Source organism: Prionailurus bengalensis, chromosome C2 (assembly GCF_016509475.1).
Source record: "Prionailurus bengalensis isolate Pbe53 chromosome C2, Fcat_Pben_1.1_paternal_pri, whole genome shotgun sequence".
NCBI lineage: Eukaryota > Metazoa > Chordata > Mammalia > Carnivora > Felidae > Prionailurus > Prionailurus bengalensis.
This window is the reverse complement of record NC_057350.1, coordinates 54,925,609-54,942,730: the sequence shown is the minus strand read 5'-3', so window position 1 is coordinate 54,942,730 and position 17,122 is coordinate 54,925,609. Positions and strand designations below refer to the sequence as shown.

The 17,122-nt window shown below is 40.3% G+C and overlaps 1 protein-coding gene across 9 annotated transcripts in view; it reads right to left on the bottom strand.

The window, feature by feature from the left end:
* Positions 1-17,122, bottom strand: part of BBX (BBX high mobility group box domain containing) — a 287,506-nt gene that overhangs the window by 103,157 nt on the left and 167,227 nt on the right. For all 9 annotated transcript variants that reach the window (XM_043594058.1, XM_043594064.1, XM_043594060.1 and 6 more), the window contains one exon: positions 4,445-4,615. In XM_043594058.1, the coding sequence (XP_043449993.1) occupies positions 4,445-4,606 (162 nt within the window). In that variant the 5' untranslated portion in view covers positions 4,607-4,615. The remainder of the gene's footprint in view (positions 1-4,444; positions 4,616-17,122) is intronic.

The window sequence follows — 17,122 nt, the reverse complement described above, 5'->3', positions numbered from 1 at the left end:
GAGGTTGGACACTCAACAGACTGAGCCATGCAAGTGCCCCAGGCCTAGTCTTTCTGCTTCTAATCTCTTTCGGTGCTTCTTGCACATGGCTGCAGATACCTCTTATCACAGAATCTCAGAATATATTAGGACTGTTAAATATCTTCTAAGGCTAAAATATGATTCTATGAGATTTCTTGAAAACAGTACAACCACAAACAGAAGTCCAGAAGGCTTACTAAAGCTATGTCTTTAATTTCTTGTTTCATAGTTAAAATCAAGAAGGACTAAGGTAGTTGTTAATCTGCATCATATAGTAGAGCATTACTTCTTCAATTTGAGTGGGCAGTGGAATCCCTGAAGGTCTTGTTAAATGAAACACAGATTGTTGGGTCCCATTCCCAGAGTTTCCAATTCTGTAGGTCTGGAGTGGGCCTCCAGAATTCATATTTGTAAAAGTTCACCGGTGATATTGATGCTGTTGGTCTGAAGATCACACTCCGAGAACCACTACTGTAAGGCAACAGTGTTCTTCTACATCATGTTTTATTGGGAAACTGCGACAGCTACTTTAGTATGAATCACTAGCTTAATCCAATTTGGTATTTTTAAAGTCTTGTAAGTTTAAATTAAATATTGCAAATGCATTTAATTAACCATCGATTATCTTCAAACAAAATAATATGGTGGAACAATCTTGAAGTCATAGCTATCTGATTTGGAAATACATTAGAGATTATTATTGGGAGTGAAGGCTATAGATTTCACTTCCTCATTATGTATGCAATCATTAACAATGATTTGCATTTTTAAGGAATATTTATTTAGCATTCTGAATGCTAAATAATAAGGGATATTTAGTTAGCTTTCAAAACTAAGAAGCTACGAAAAATCAAGACATAAAAAGTATATTACGTAGGTTGAAGAAGTAATTACATTTTCCCTTCAGAAAAGAATAACTTTTGATTCAGTTACTAAGTTATAAAACTCAAGCCAAGAGCTGGAAAAAAAGATAAATAAGACAAGATCCTGGACCAAGGAACTTACTGTTTGTGGAGGGTGGAGGGGGGGGAGAAAGAGAGAAAAGCAAATTAATTAAAAAGCAGTATGATGACTATTACAAGGAGCCAGTGTTACAGTGAAGCACTAGTGGAAGGGTGGAAGCTCACCAAAGTCTCCCTAGAAACCGTGTTGTCTGAGCTAGATTCTGAAAGATGAATCAGAATGTGTCAGGTAGTCAATGGAGAGACACGGAAACCGAAAAAGGATTAAGGCTCGATGACTGACTGATGTACAGTTCAATAGCACTGGTAGATATAAGACTAGAACATGGACCCAGGACATGAGGTTGTAGAAGTAGGTATGGACGGACGTACTTCATGAAGAATGTGCTCTGTCATGTAAAATAACATGCATTTAATCCTATAAATAAGTAGTTGCAGACTGTAAAAAACAAAACAAAACAAAACAAAACAAAACAAAAAACACCTTAGGGGGAACAACATAGGTTATCATATTTTACTACAGATTATTTATTTTGCCAAATATGAATATTAAAAAATGTTGGCAACTACTATTTAATGTCACAATTATCTCATTAAATTAACCCCAAAAACGAATAAACAAATGAATAAATAGATAAAATTATATAAAAGTGAAAAACTCTCTATCTGGACTTAAATTTTTCTTTCACCAGGGCCCAGTAATACTTTGTAACAAATCAACACTTGTACCAGACCAGGATATGGAAACCACAGCTGGATGCAATAGAGAGCCATGAGTGGTTTTCAGCATAGAAGAGACATCACCAGATTTGTATTTTAGGATAACTCCTATCAGCAGTGTAAAGCATGAATTATAATATCAAAACGAGAAGCAATCCAAACTAGAGAAACCATTTCAAAGTTCATTTCAGCTGTCCAGGTGAGAAAGGAGACAGGGCTGAATTAAGGCCGTAATGATAAGAATGGAGAAGTGAGAACACAGACAGTATTTATTTATGAGGTAGAGCCAAGACAGTTGGTATCCAATTGGATTTAACAGTTGAAAAAGGAAGAGTGTTTCTACCTTTAGTGGCAAGATTCCTTCATACACACCAGAGAATGCTTTTTCTCAAATGAGAGAAATTAGATAGGGTTGGGAGCAGAAAGATCGGTATCGGGTAGGCAAAATGTCAGGTGGTTCTCAGCAGAGAAGTCTTGGCTGGGATTATGAACTGAGGTAAGAATACAAAGAAGGCAAGACTAGAAAAGTGGATGAGATCACCAGGTGTGGACTGAAAAGAGAAGGGAATTCAATGATTCCATTCTTTCTCTCAGTAACTGCGTACTGGGCAACTGATAGGGACCAGGCACTGTTCTAGGTTGCGCGGGTAAATCCATGAGCATATGAATTCCCTGCCTTCATGAAGCAGAAGAACAGCACAGCCAGCCTTTCATTCTGAACAGATCCCTCTGGCTGCTCTGTTGAGCAAAGACTGGAAAAGCAAGAGCAGAGGCAGGCAGAGCAGTAGAATATATGCTAATCTGCACTAGAAATGGTGGTGGCTTGGACCAAGGAGGCTGTGGTGACCTTGCTAAGGAGGAGTCAAACTGAGAACATATGTAGAAGGTATGGCTTGAGAATATGCTAATAGATGGATGGATGCATATGAGACATGAGCAAAAGAAAACAGATAAGCTTTCTGATCTCACCAACCAGAAAGTTGGGGGCTCCCGTTTACTGAGAAAGGGAAGATACACGATGATGGGGTTCAAAATTTCATTTTGAACACATTCAGACGGAGGTTCTGATTGGAGATCTAAGTGGATATGTCAAGAAAACAGTCAAAAATATCAGTGTAGAATTTAAGGATTGAGAAAGAAATTAAGAAGCCCACAGTGGGCCACCTGGGTGGCTCAGTAGGGTTAAGCGTCTGAGCGTCTGATCAGGTCATGATCTCACGGTGCATGAGTTTGAGTCCTACATTGGGCTCTGTGTGGACAGTGAGGAGCCTGTTTGGGATTCTCTCTCTCTTTCTCTCTCTCTCTCTCTCTCTCTGCCCCTCTCCTGCTCGCTCTCTTTCTCTCAAAAAATAAACAAAAATTAATTTTTTCTTAAAACAAGCCCAGAGAACACCAATATTTGAGGGCAGAATAATGGAGGGGCATCAAGAGAATGAAGGTAGGAAGGTGAGGCTGGGAGTAGAAACAGTAACAGAAGGCAGCCTCCAGGACCAAGTGATCGACAGGCACAAATATGTCAGAAAGATCAAATCAGTATCAACTTGGCAATGTCCTCAAATAGAATGAGTAACAGTGGTCTCTCTGAAAAGAGAAGGGGAAGGAAAAGATGGGTGAGTGAAATAAGTATACAGATGAGTAGAGGAAGCTGAAGGAATAATTTCTGGCGGCCTCTATTTTCTCTGTAAAAGAGGAGAAAAAGATCAACAGTGAGAGAGACTATAAAGAGGATCCAGATAAGATGTCTGAGAAACAGGAAAAACATAAAAAAATGGAAGCTGACCCAAGCCTAGAACAAAAGACTGAATGGATGTCAAAGGTCTATAGGATACTAAAAACAGGCTTATAAAAGTTGTAGTGACACGAAATATGTACTCATTTATTCTTCCATTGAACATACATCTATTCAATACTTGCTATGTGCCAGGCATCATTCTAGGTTCCAAGGAGTAAGAGGAGGATATGTGGGGCAAGACCTCTGCTCTTACTGAGCTTATATTCTAGTCTGGCAAGACAGACATACACAGGTATACAGCTAAGCGCAAGTTAAATGGTAAGAAACGCCAGGAAGGAAATCCTTGGACATGGAATGAGTTGGGTGGGAGGGTCACCTGAGATGATGAAGCCCCATCTCTTGGGGAGGTAGTCCTTGTGCTGAGAGCTGAATGAGGAGGAGGAGGAACCAGTTCCACATAGACTTGGAGGAATGTGTGGCTTTCTAAAGTCACCTGCATGGCTGTGTGACCTTCTAAATGAGAGCTGGCTGCTTAAGCATGAGACCAGAGAAGGGGACGGAGAGGACTGACTGACCACGGAGGACTGGTGGGGTGAAAACAGCCAGATGTCATGAAGGCAGTGGAGATGAGGGCTGGAGCAGCTGCAAGGCTGTCCACAGAGGCAGGGCTAGGCTGAAGCAGAGAGAGGCCAGAGGGGCAACGAGGTGGGTGCCAGGCAAGTGCATCAAATTTTATAAATACCCCTATCTCCACTGCATTGGAGTGCTACCATATTACCTGAAAATCATTAGTTAATAGACAGAAATACCACTGAAGAAGATCTGTTTCTGTCTAAATGATTAGGAAGTACAGATACTTTAGGAACCCTCAATATCTGGAATAAACGTATACATTAAGTAGTTAAATAGGATTCAAGTTATACAGACTTTTAGAAATGCATCTTTCTCACCAATCACTGTAGTTTCTGGAATGAATATTCAAAACTTCGATGTTAAACAGAAGAATTACCTTATCAATATCCTCCTCTTCGTCTTCCTCTTCCTCCTCTTCTGAAAAGTCAAGCAGTTTCTTTGCTAGCAATGGATGCCACTGAAGACACTTTCGTTTTGGTCGTTTTCCAGCCCCTTCTCCGTCTGCTGAGTGATCTTTATTTCTATTACTGCCTTTCATTACTGTGACCTGTGGTAAGGAAAAAAAGGAGAGAAACACAGAGAAATCAAAGTAAATTTGATTAAAATTTGTTTATTTAGCTTCCTTAGCTTTAATTGGATTATAGTTTTAATGACTAAAGTATCTACCAGCTCAGGCATTTACTGGATTCAGTAAGAATTCTAAGTACATAATCAAACATTCATTTTAGTTGGCTGAATGGAGCTAATAAAATTTGCCTTTTGTGAAATCTACTTCCTTCCACTCCATAACTTCAGAACTCAAAACCCGAATACAGCAGTAGGATGCCTACAAGTTACTGTCACCTGTTCACACTTACTCAGGGTAGTGTTTCTCAAAGCTGTGCATCAGAAGACTGTGAAAAGATGGAGAGAAGAGGTGCTCACAGAGGTGGCCCTCCATACATTCTCCAATGGCTCCCATTTTATTGTAATAATTTATGTTTTGCACTCTACCATAAGATAAATCTGAGCCTGGAGGGTTAGTAAGCAGAAAAAATACTCTGTAAGAATCAAACGTTTGGATTAAAATAAAACTATTTCACAAGATGACACACAATGTTTAAAAAGTAGCTGTGTGCAGCCTCCAAGGACCCAGTGCATGAAGTCACTGTAGGTCACTTAGCAAGATGAGCACCCTCTGTCCCCATCTGTGACACACATAATCACAAATATTTTGCATCTCTTCATTACATATGCACCCGAATCCAGTAACCAAGTTTTGCTCCCTAGGCTTTTTGTTCTTGCTCTTCCCCTAAAAGGTGATAAGCAATGACCAGCCTATGATGTGACAAAATCTTTTCAGAAGCCTAGAAACGAAGTTACTTTTGGATGACTTGAAAAACATTTTTTCTTAAAGATAAAAACAACACACATTCATATTTGTGCTAAAAATAGCACAAAATGAGGTTTGCATTCTCCATCACACCCAGCACCACAGCTGAGAGGTAAATCACACATGTCAATTTCTTATATGCATTCTCACAGTATTTTCCTAGTTCAATAGTTCTCATTCATTCATTTTAAGTAACAATATACAAATTATTGTCCATATGTACTCATGCAAAAATTCAAATATCCAAATGCTATCAACTTAAATGGTTCATGCTGACGATTACAAACACAAACACAGTTGCTGATATCACAGAAAAGTATAGCCTTTTTGGTCAGTAAAAGTGTGCATTGGTCCAAATGCTTGCAAAGTGGTATCAATAAACTTCTAATGCCATGTTGCTAAAACTAGATTTTCATAAAGTTTCAAGATTCATTCTGTTCTGAAGCCTTTGAGACAACATGGCATAGGCAAATTTATCCTGTCTGTCATTGTTTCATGTTTCATGCTTAGGTCTTCTCATTTCAAAACAAAACAAAAAAAATCATTAATATTTCTCTCTAGAACTGGCATGATTTCATTATAAAAAAGAATTTTAATACTGGACCAATCTGTAATTCATTCTGATAAAGGAAATACGGATCTTATTCTTTTTTTCCCAAATAACTAGCTAACTCTCCCAACAGCATTTATTAACTAATCCAGCTTTTTCTCATTCCTTTGAAATGACCCTTTATCCTACACTAAATTACTTTATGTGTACATATCTATTTCTGGATTCTCTTCTGTCAATGATCATTTGCCTCTAACCTGTTTGCCTATCCTTTGACCAATTTTAAAAACCTTAGGGACTACATCATTCTGTATCTTCTTTTATATACAAATACAGCAGTAAACACACCCATTTAGAAATTTTAATTTGCACAGATCATGCTCATCTAAGCCAATACACCTTTACCGTCCTCATTTTGTAATAACTACAGAATACTCCAAAATAAAAATGTATTGCAATTTATTCAATCATTCCAGTATTGATAATCAGATTATTTCTTGTGCTACAGTAAAATCTTTATTTTAATAAAATTTTTTAAATCTCCATCTTTATAAAAATCTTCAATTTCTTAAAAGCTATGTTTAGTCAAAAGAAGGAGGGAGAGGAAAAGAAAAACATGTTCCTATGGCCTTTTTAGCAAGAAACTTCTGCTGAGTCTCTGAAGCAATTATATGATTCATGTGGCTGCCTCGAGAGTGTAAAAAGTTACTGAAAACTCTAAATGGAATTAGTTATCTGCTAGGCTCTTAATAAAGCAACAAAGGTTTCTCGTGAACTGATAGACCATAGACCATTTAACAATTCTCATTCTATCTACAAATAAAATTTGGCACAGGCAACCCAATTTCCAAAAATACCAATGCTATGTAGACAGAAGAGGAAGCCGTTATTTTTGTGGCTTATTAATCACTTCAGGATGAGCTGCTTGAGTGGCAAGTAAACCCATATGGTGGCCCCAATATTTTCGGAGGTATAACATTTTTATGGCCTTTTGTTTTCCACTTAAAAAAATCCCTTTAACATTTCTTATAAGGCCGATTTAGTGGTTATGAACTCATTTAATTTTTGTTTGTTTGGGAAACTTTATCTCTCCTTTAATTCAGAATAATCTTGCCAGGTAGATTATTCTTAGTTGTAGGTTCCCCCCGCCCCCCTTTCAATCCTTTGAATGTATCATGCCACTCCCTCTCTTCTGGCCTACAAATATTACTGCTAAATATTTGATGGGTCTTATAGGGGTACCTTGTATGTAACTAGTTGCTTTTCTCTTGCTGCTTTTAAGATTCTCTTTAATTTTTGACATTTTAATTATGATGTGTCTTGGTGTGGATCTCTTTTGAATACATCTGGTCAGGTGCTCTCTGTGTGTCTGTTTTCTTCTCCATGTTAGTGAAGTTTTCAGCTATTACTTCTTCAAGAAGTTTTTCCCTCTCTCTTCTCCTCCTGGCACCCCTATAATGTGAATGTTAGCATCCTGTTACTGTCCCAAAGGTTCCTTAAACCTTATTTTTTACAAAATGATTCCAGGAGTAGTGACTCATCACTTACATATAACACCCAGTGCTCATCCCAACAAGTGCTCTCCTTAGTGCATCCTTATTTTTTTTTAATTGTTTTCTTTTTGCTGTTCATTTGGGGTGATTTCCACTACCCTGCCTTTTAGATGTCTGTTCTGTTCTGCATCATCTACTTTGCTGTTGATTCCCTTCAGTATATTTTTCATTTTGGTTATTGTATTCAGCTCTGACTGGTTCTTTTTTATATTTTCCTTCTCTTTGTTGAAGTTCTCACTGGGCTTATTCATTCTTCTCCCAAGTTTGGTGACCATCTTTATGACCATTATTTTGAACTATTATTTATCAGGCACACTTTGTTTCATTTAGTTCCTTTTCTGAGGTTTTGTCTTTCATTTGGAACATATAATTTTGCCCGACTTTCGGTGTTTGTTTGTATGTATTAGTAGGTCAGCTAAGTCTCCTGGTCTTGAAAAAGTGGCCTTACATAGAAAGTTTCCTGTGGGGCCTAGAAGTGCAATGGTCCCTGGTCACCAGGACCAAGTGTTCCAGGGGTGTCTCCTGAGTGGGTGGTGTACAACCTCCCGTAGTGGCTAGATAGGAATAGGTGCAGGTGCTCTAGTCAAAGGGCTGGCCCCCAGCCTGGTTGGCTGCAGTGTCTGGCCATGCTATGGTAGCACTAATGGGTGGGCCTGGACTCCAGTGTAGCTGGCTGAGAGGCCTGGCTACTGTGGTATTGCTGAGCAGGGCTGGCCCCTTGTGTGGCTGGCTGGGAAGATTGGTTATGACTGTTGTGGTCATGCTAGTGAATGGGACTGCCTCCCTCCCTGAATGCCAGCTGCTTTGTGGGGACTCTAATCCAGGCTGAGACTGTATGCTGGGTGCAGTGGGGCAGGATCTTTTGCGGGGGGGGGGGGGTGAGGGGGGGGAAGGGGACACACACAGAGGTTTCAGCCAAGGGATCTTGCTGAGTGTAGTGAGGTAGACTCACTCTGGGGGAGGCTGGGGGTGCTAGTCCTGGCCAAGGTTACTTGCTGGGACAGAGGCTGCCTGGTGGTGGGGAGTGGCAGGAGAGTGGGAGCCACTTTGCTGGGTTGCAGTCTCAGCGCAGGCTGCCCACCAGGGCAGGAGCCCCTTTGGAGGGATGCCTTCTGGGGTGAGTCAGCAGAGGAATGCAGGGGGAGGAATGAGCAGTGCTAACAAGGTAGATGGAGAGTATCAGAGTATCAGAAATGGCTCCCACAAGCGACAGGCTAGCTAGGTCAAAGGAAAGAAAAATGGTGCCTTCCAGTGAGTGCTTCCATTCCCAGAGAAATTTCCCTGCTGCTCTGGCATATACCCTAAAATGAGTCAAAAAACATTCTTCATGTATGGCCCAGGTGTTTTTCAAACTGCTCTCTGCTGGGTCTTAGAGCAAGTGAGATTGTGCATGAGTCCTTTAACAGCAGAGTCCTAGTTTCCCATAGCCCTCTGCTCACCTGTTGTTAAGCCCTGCTGACTTTCAAAGCCAGACATTATGGGGGCTCATCTTCCTGGAGTAGGGGACTGCCTGATGTGGGGCTGGACCTCCTTGCTCCTCAGAGAGAACCTCTGTGTTGGTGATATCCCTGCTGTGTCTCTGCCCCTCCTACCCTTCTCGGTGTGGCTTTTTCTTTTTATCTTTAGTTGTAGAAGACCTGTTCTGCTAGTCTTCAGAGAGAGTTGTTCCATATATAGTTGTAGTCTGAGTACGTGGTCTGTGGGAGGAGGTCAGCTCAGAATCATCCTACTCTGCATCTTAATCCTATCTTTGTTTATGTAACACACTTTTTATTTATTTATTTTTATTAAAAAAATTTTTTTTTCTTAATGTTTTTATTTATTTTTGAGACAGAGAGAGACAGAGCATGAGCAGGGAAGGGGCAGAGAGAGAGGGAGACACAGAATCGGAAGCAGGCTCCAGGCTCTGAGCCATCAGCACAGAGCCCGATGCGGGGCTCGAACTCACAGACTGTGAGATCATGACCTGAGCCAAAGTCGGACGCTCAACCGACTGAGCCACCCAGGTGCCCCTGTAACACACTTTTTAAATAATAAAAGGAATCAATGGGAGACTAATTAATTATGCTATTTAATTATGTGTGACTGTGTTTAAGTACATGTGCCTGTGTGTGTGTGTGTGTATAATTTTAATATTCAAAGACAAAATAGTATATATCAAGAATTAAATTAATGGACGGTACATGTGGCTTTGGGGTTCAGAATAATCACATTCACACGTGATTTCTTTCCCATGTAGTGGACATGCCACTATAGATACTGTATGTCTTTTCTGATAATCCGCAAGTTTATCTCTCCTTCCCCAGAAATCCACTAGACTTTGCACGGCTAACGACACCACATTTTCCCTTTATTACAATTATATGGATACATCCTACCTCCCTCACTAGGCCTTTTATTAATGATCCAAGACTATTTACCTTTATGTGCTCAGAAGCATCCTGGCTCAGACAGTTGTGAGAGTTGTTACAAGCAACCATATGAATCCCTGCACTAAATGGTAATAATTCATTGTTTTCATACATCCAAATGGCTTAAAAATTAACCCCCGTATCTCTCATTCCCTGAATTCAGTTATTTTCTCTTAATTGGGAAAAAAAGGGTGACTGAAAACTACGTGTAACTGTGACATGCAAGCTGCGGTGGCATGTGGTGTGTAAGAACCATCGGCCACCTGAGCTGTGGAAGAAGAACAAAGGAAGAGGGACAGAAATATTTTTACCATTCATTACAGATGAAAACGTGAACAAATGAACTGGAAATGATATACTTTGGACAAAATAGTCAGGAAACGTGTAACTGATGTAATGACTGTGAAATACCTCAAACTATAAACTGGATACTTTAATAATTGATAGTTATCTGATTACTTTTTAATTTCTTACAGATCAGTTTTCAAACGGTTGAAAGGAAGCAAAAGAGTGGGGGGAAATGATGCTCCTGATGATCAGTCAGAAGTAATGAGAAAATAAGAAAGGACAATGAAAAGAAAGGATGAAGAAAAAGTAGAAGAGACAAAGAAGGCAGACTTTCGAGACTTAAGCCCATTACTCTTCTTATTTCAACAATAAAGAGAAAACTGTTAATTTCTGACAGTAACAGAGGCTTACACTTGTAATTATTTTGCCACTAAAAACCCCATGTATTATAAAGTTTGACTTCCTGTTCTTGAACAAGAACAAATTAAGCTAACCATCTATACACAACAAATGAAGCAACGGGCAGACTTTATTTAAAAGGGGTCATTTTCCATTCTGCACTGCAATTCCAGAATAACTGAAATCAGATTATTTAACTATCAGTGGACTCTACTTGAAAGACTCAGTACCATCAAATTATGCTGCTGAGATGGTCAAATCACAGAAGCTAAAGGTCCTGATCCAAAATCCTGAATATTATTTATCTTGTAATAACAAACCAATCCGTGTGTGCCTTCCTATGCCAAGATGAGTGACTCTAATTAGATAATCACTGTTTAACTAAATACAAGCCAACTTGGTGATAAATTTTAAAAAAAGTTAATTTAACTATTATTCAGCTTTTCATTTTATTTATTTTTAAATGTTTATTAACTTTTGACAGAAAGAAAGCATGAGCAGTGGAGGGGCAGAGAGGGAGGAGGACAGAGGATCTGAAGCAGGCTCTGTGCTGATAGCAGAGAACATGATGCAGGTCTCGAATTCCCAAACCATGGGATCATGACCTGAGCCCAAGTCGGACACTTAACTGACTGAGCCACCAAGGCGCCCCTTAACTGTATTACTCAAAAGTAAGCTCACTCATGAAGACTTTACTGAGGTCAAAATCCTTCATGAGGATTTTAAAGAAGAAATGTCACAAAAGAAACGGTACAAACCAAACACCACACTTCACAAAAGAAAACAATGAACACTGAAGCCTGGCAGGTTTCATTTGGAATCCTGTGTCTGCCACTAACTACTTGTTATAAAGTTATTAATCTTGCTAACCTTTCCTCATATGTTGAAACTGAATAATAGCTTTATTGTGAGAACACTTTATGTATAATACCCAGCACAGAATCTGGCACCCAGAAAGCTCTCACTCTGTGTTAGTAAATCCTCCCTTTTCCCACAGGCTTTTTAGAGGGAGTATGGGTTTTAACTGACAGCCTCGGCTTGCTTAAACTCAGCCGAAGATACTGTTCAAAGAGAACACATGTCTTCCATTTAACCATAGCCCACGTGCTTCCCAGATGATAGAGTCCCCAGACTCCAAAACTGAAAAAGAAAGATGGAAAGTTTCCTTTCCTTTGTCTGTGTGATATACAGTCAGAAACAGTTCCTTGGCACAGTCATACATTTTGTGAATGAGATCCTCTTAGTCTTTCTATCATCTTGTCTTACAACGTCGGCAATCAGTACACTTCAGTCTTTAAAACACTGTGTGAACTGAATGCTGTCACAGGGGCATTTTAGAGTTTAAACTGTTTCCTAAATGTCCCAGTAAAATCCCATCCAAATCATATTAATGGAAATTCAGACCCAGTGAGACAGGGGAAGGTAAAAGAGGCCCATGAAATCTCAGTGTTGGACACCACACATTCTAACAACAAATAAGGCCTCCCCTAGGTCCAACTAGGACGGCAAACCTTCACAATTCTCTCATGTCTACAGAGAAGAGGAAAAACCACCCAAAGAGACATCGACAAATGGTGGCTGCAGAGTTCCATGCAAACTAGACTGACCTGCTTAAAATCTTCCTTACAGGGAGCCCTGCTGCTTTCAAGACACACCTTGCTTCTGTCTTTCCATGGGGTCCTGCTGACAGAGAAGCTGGCAAACACACCAACTCTGAAGCCCTTGCTCCCCCCAACATTCTCCCATTTTCTGTCAAAGTTCTTCTCATCCTCCAAGGCCCAGGTCACATATCCCTTCCTCTCTAAGGCTTTCTATAAAAAATCTTAAAAATCCATCACTCTCTGCTCTTTGATTGTACTTGATCTTATTAGGTCAAGCACACCAGTGTTTTACAGTTTGTTTTACCTGTGCCAACCTCCTACCCACTCCCCAAAAAACCCAGGATGCAAACTTCTACAGGGGAGGTGCCATGGTTTCTTCCTTTTCCATCCCAGGGAGTGGCACTGAGCCTGGTACACAGCAGGCCCTGAAAAAGTACTGCTAATCATTTCCTCACCTAACACTTAACCACATATAACAACTTCCCAGAACGATGTGTTCCTAGCAATAATTTTTAAAACAATACTAGTATGCAGCTACTATTTATAGTTCCTATGTACTTAATGATCATTATCTCATTTAGGCCTCACAAGAAACCTCTGAGGCAGGTACTACTATGAATCCCAGCTGGAGAAGCTGAGGGCTAAGTAACTTGCCTAGGGTCCCACAGTTAGCCACGGAGAAGATGGCATCAGAACCAGGAAGCCTAACTCAAGAGCCCAAACACTTACACAGGAAACGGATCTAACGGAAAGCCTTCCATCTGTTGACTCTCGGGGCACTTTCCATAGGACAAAGTAGCTAATGGGCCATGGAAATACCAAAAGGGAGCGCCGAGGGGATGGAAAGTGAACACTTCCAGGCTTCACAGCAGAAAAGTGAGTGCACATCTCTGATGACTCTAAGTGACAAATTAGATTAACTCAAGTTCTTTGAAGATAAAAGCTTTACAAGTGCTCATCTTTACTATTTATTATAATTCTAATGACAATTCTTCTTAACTGTAGACAGATTAAATGAAAAATACCTCACTCAATAAAGTAATACTCTCATTATAGAAGCAATTCAGTTACTCTATTCATGCAAAGAGTATCTTTAAAGGCACTCCTTATTGAAAAGCAGTAGCTCTTCAAGTTGAAACTTTAACTCTGTCAAGATGTTATCTATATGCTCTTCATGAATACTAATAAGGCACCCACTATTTAAAGGGCTTAGCTGTACTGGTAGTTCGGGTCCCTGTGCCCTTACTTCATGAAGGAGTATGTATTTTAAGATCCCTACTACACTTCCTCTCCATGACATTTATCCTTAGGAGAGCTTAATTTAACACACTGCTCTAGGCTGCAGAGACAGACAATAGCTACCTTAAAAGAGATAAAGTATCAAAAGGGGTGACTTACGGAGAAAAAGTTATTTACATACAGAATTCAACATGTACATACATGTACCTCAAGAAGCCTAACTTTGTTTTCCTATAATTTTATGTTGTTTACATTCTTAATCAGAAAGTCACCAAATTTCTATTGCTCAACAGGCCTAGCATAACACATTTGCCTTCCTTCTAAATTAACAAAGGTTAGGACATAATTATCACACTGACAAGAATCTAAAGCACAAGATGACAAGTTCTTGAGTGTCCTCCTCATGTATTCTAAGTGGAGCTGAACACATTATTTATTGATCACCTGGTGAGCTATGCATTGTGGGAATTAAGTGTTTAGCCTTACCTCCCATTCAGCTCACCACCCCCCACTGCCCTCCTGCCTGTAGGTATCTGTCCTGTTCGCCACACCCACCTGGTGCTTCGAACTGCACTTCCTCTGCTCTCCAGACCTGCACACCAGACACCCCGGACTCACTATTCTACAAGCCTCTCTGAACTGCCATTTCTAAAAAGCTGTCTTTATTTGCCCCAATTCCTATTTCTTTCTTTCCTAAGCACCTTTTTGACCCACCACATTTAATGGCTGTGCCATATTTTTTGACACTTGATTATATAACAATTATCATTTTTTTCTGTACAGCATAATGATTTCATGTGAATTCCTCCCACAAAGACCCTTGAAGGTAATGAACATGCCAGATGCTTTTTTTCTGGATCTGTCAGAGCAAACATCCCCATACTAGACAGGGAGACGCTCAGAGAATACATGAAGAAGCAAACACAGAAATGATACTTTTAACCTTTCTAATTATGCTTGCCTTTACATTGTTTTACTAAAAAAAGAAGAGTTATGTAAGACTTGAACAGGAAATAGAGAAGGAAAAGTAAAAACCCAGGAAAGGCTGTTCAGAAGGGAAAGGGAGAGACCAGAAGAAATACGCAAATCGACAAGGAGATGTAATAAATATAATGAAATCTAAGTCACTACCAAACAGCTGTTGATACTAGTCTAAAGACACGTTCTAAGTAGCCTTATTCCCATCTCTGGTTATTTGTCAATGACTCTTATTACTCTCTCAAACAGCAGATCATAGTACCTTCAGCTCAATAGCTCTCTTTTCCTTTCAGAACTGGATGGTAATAAACCCCAACTCTGAGCCCCTCCATTTCTCTTCCCTAGGTCTGCCCCAGGTTGCTGGCTGCTCCCCTGGTCTGACACTACCACAGAGTTTCCAATCCCAAGTTGATCTTCAGGCTCGTCGGCAACCTTTCTCACTCGTCTTATTCAGTCTTAACCAACCCACAGTTCCCATTATGAATTCTCAGGTTTTCCTCAACCCCTATTAATGATGAGTGAAGATAACAGTAATAATGAGATATATATGCATATATAAAATGCTTCTATATACATAATGCTTCTGTATATGTTGCTTCCTACAGACCAGAAACTAAGAGCTTTATATTAATTCTCTTAACTCACAACAAGCCTAAGAGGTAGGTACTATTATTATCTCCTCTTTACAGATGAGAAAACTGAATCACATAGAACATACAATTTGCCTCTTTAGTTTACAAATTAACGAGATTTTTTATTATATGCATTTGTCACATGGGTAGGACATAATCACACTGGCAAGAAGTTGAGTCACAAGAGGACAAACTCCTGGAGTCTCATTTACTGTCAGTGCAGTTGGACACATATTTACTGATCATCTAATGAGCCATACATTGTTTGTAAATTATATGATGTCCAAGATCCCAATGTTAGCACATAACTGGTAGAGCCAGTATTTGAACTCAGGAGGTCTAGCTTCAGAGTCTCTTGTTCCTGCCCATTATACAACATTGCCTTCTAATAACCAAATTTATTGAATGTTTGCTACAGGCTAATAAACACTTTACATGAAATAACTTCTTTAATCCTCAATACAACTCTGAGAGAAAGGTACTATATATGAAGCAATTAAGAATGACAAAGCTTCAGCAACATGCTTGAGCCACTCTGTCAGCACGTGGAGGAGGGGCCAGGTTTCAAACCTGGGATTTCTGCCCTCAGAGCATTCCATCACTTTTCCCTATTGTCCTTCCCACCACAATGCTAGCCATTCTAAGAAAATGCTTTTGCCTTCTGGTTCACAGGAAGGTGAGCTTCTTTGTGTGAGCTCTCCCAAAACTCCACAAGCTCTCAGTCTACCAATTCCATAACTTGCATCTTTCTTCTTCCATTTTCTCTCAAAGGCAGAGACTCAAGGTCAACTTCTCTCATTCTCATTATGTGCTTTTTAATCTCTTATCCTGCTACCCTGGGCCACTAGTCTTTCAGTTTCTTTCTTTGATGAACTATTGATAAACTGTCAACAGTTCCTTCTAGTTAATACCTTCTCCTACACAATCAAGGCTAAAACACTCTTTGAATCCCCCTCCTCCCTTTGGCTAGTCCTCTTTAGTTTGTACAAAGTGGCCTCCAGCCATCAAGCCAGGAAGACTGCCTAACTCCAGGCCATGTAGCTAGCAGCCAAGAACTGGCTTGCCTGGTGCTAACATTGTTCACGGGCTGGACCTTGCACCTTATTTTCTGACTGGGCTCCTAATCTTCTTGGTTCTAAACCCCAGGATTAATTTCCTAGAAAGCTCTCCAACTCATTTCAACTCAAGACATGCTTTGGCTTCTCTACCTCACTATTATTCGCACTCACACCTTTGATTTTGAGCCTCTCAGAGAAAATACCTTGTCTGGGGCAGGCTTCCGACTCCACCATATACACCTGGGAAGAATGCCAGAACCTGGTGCACAGAACTGGACATTCCATCCCCTTGACATAAACCTCCAGAACACACAGACATTTCTCTTTTTCCTCACCATAAATTCAAATCTTTGGAGTGCCTTCTTGCCCTGATATCCTCTCACCAAGTTCTGCCCCTTCTGCCTCATGTATGTGGTCCACTCCTCATTCAGCCCTACCACATTGATTCAGCAGTCAGCTCTTCCGAACTATAGCTGTGCTGACTTCAATTCTCCACACCACAAATGTCTGCTCAGGCTCTGCATGAATCTCTTCAACAGTCCTTTAATGTTCTCAGGGAAAAGTCCAACCTTCTTCCTTCATTTAACACACAAGACTGTTCCTGTCTTGGTCCCTGCTTGCTTTTATGGCTCAGGTTTCTCTGCTCTGTTATCACTTTAAAAGCTCTGCCTACACGGAGCCACATGCCATCACTTGGAATTTGCCATGGCCTCTGACCTCTCAGCATGCGCACAAGTGTCTCCTTGCAATGGGACTCAATCCTGCTTCGGGGCTTAGGTTGGATCTTACCTCAGGCCTGTTGGCCCTTTCTAGTCTGAGAGAGATGCTCCCCGTGAGTCCTCAAACACCTTACACTCAATAAGCCACAATGAAGGGGCCTGTTTTCTTCTTTATATCCCAAATGACTGTAACAGAGAACAGAAGCTATATAATGTTCACCATGGCATCTCAGGGCCTGACACAGAGCCAGGCA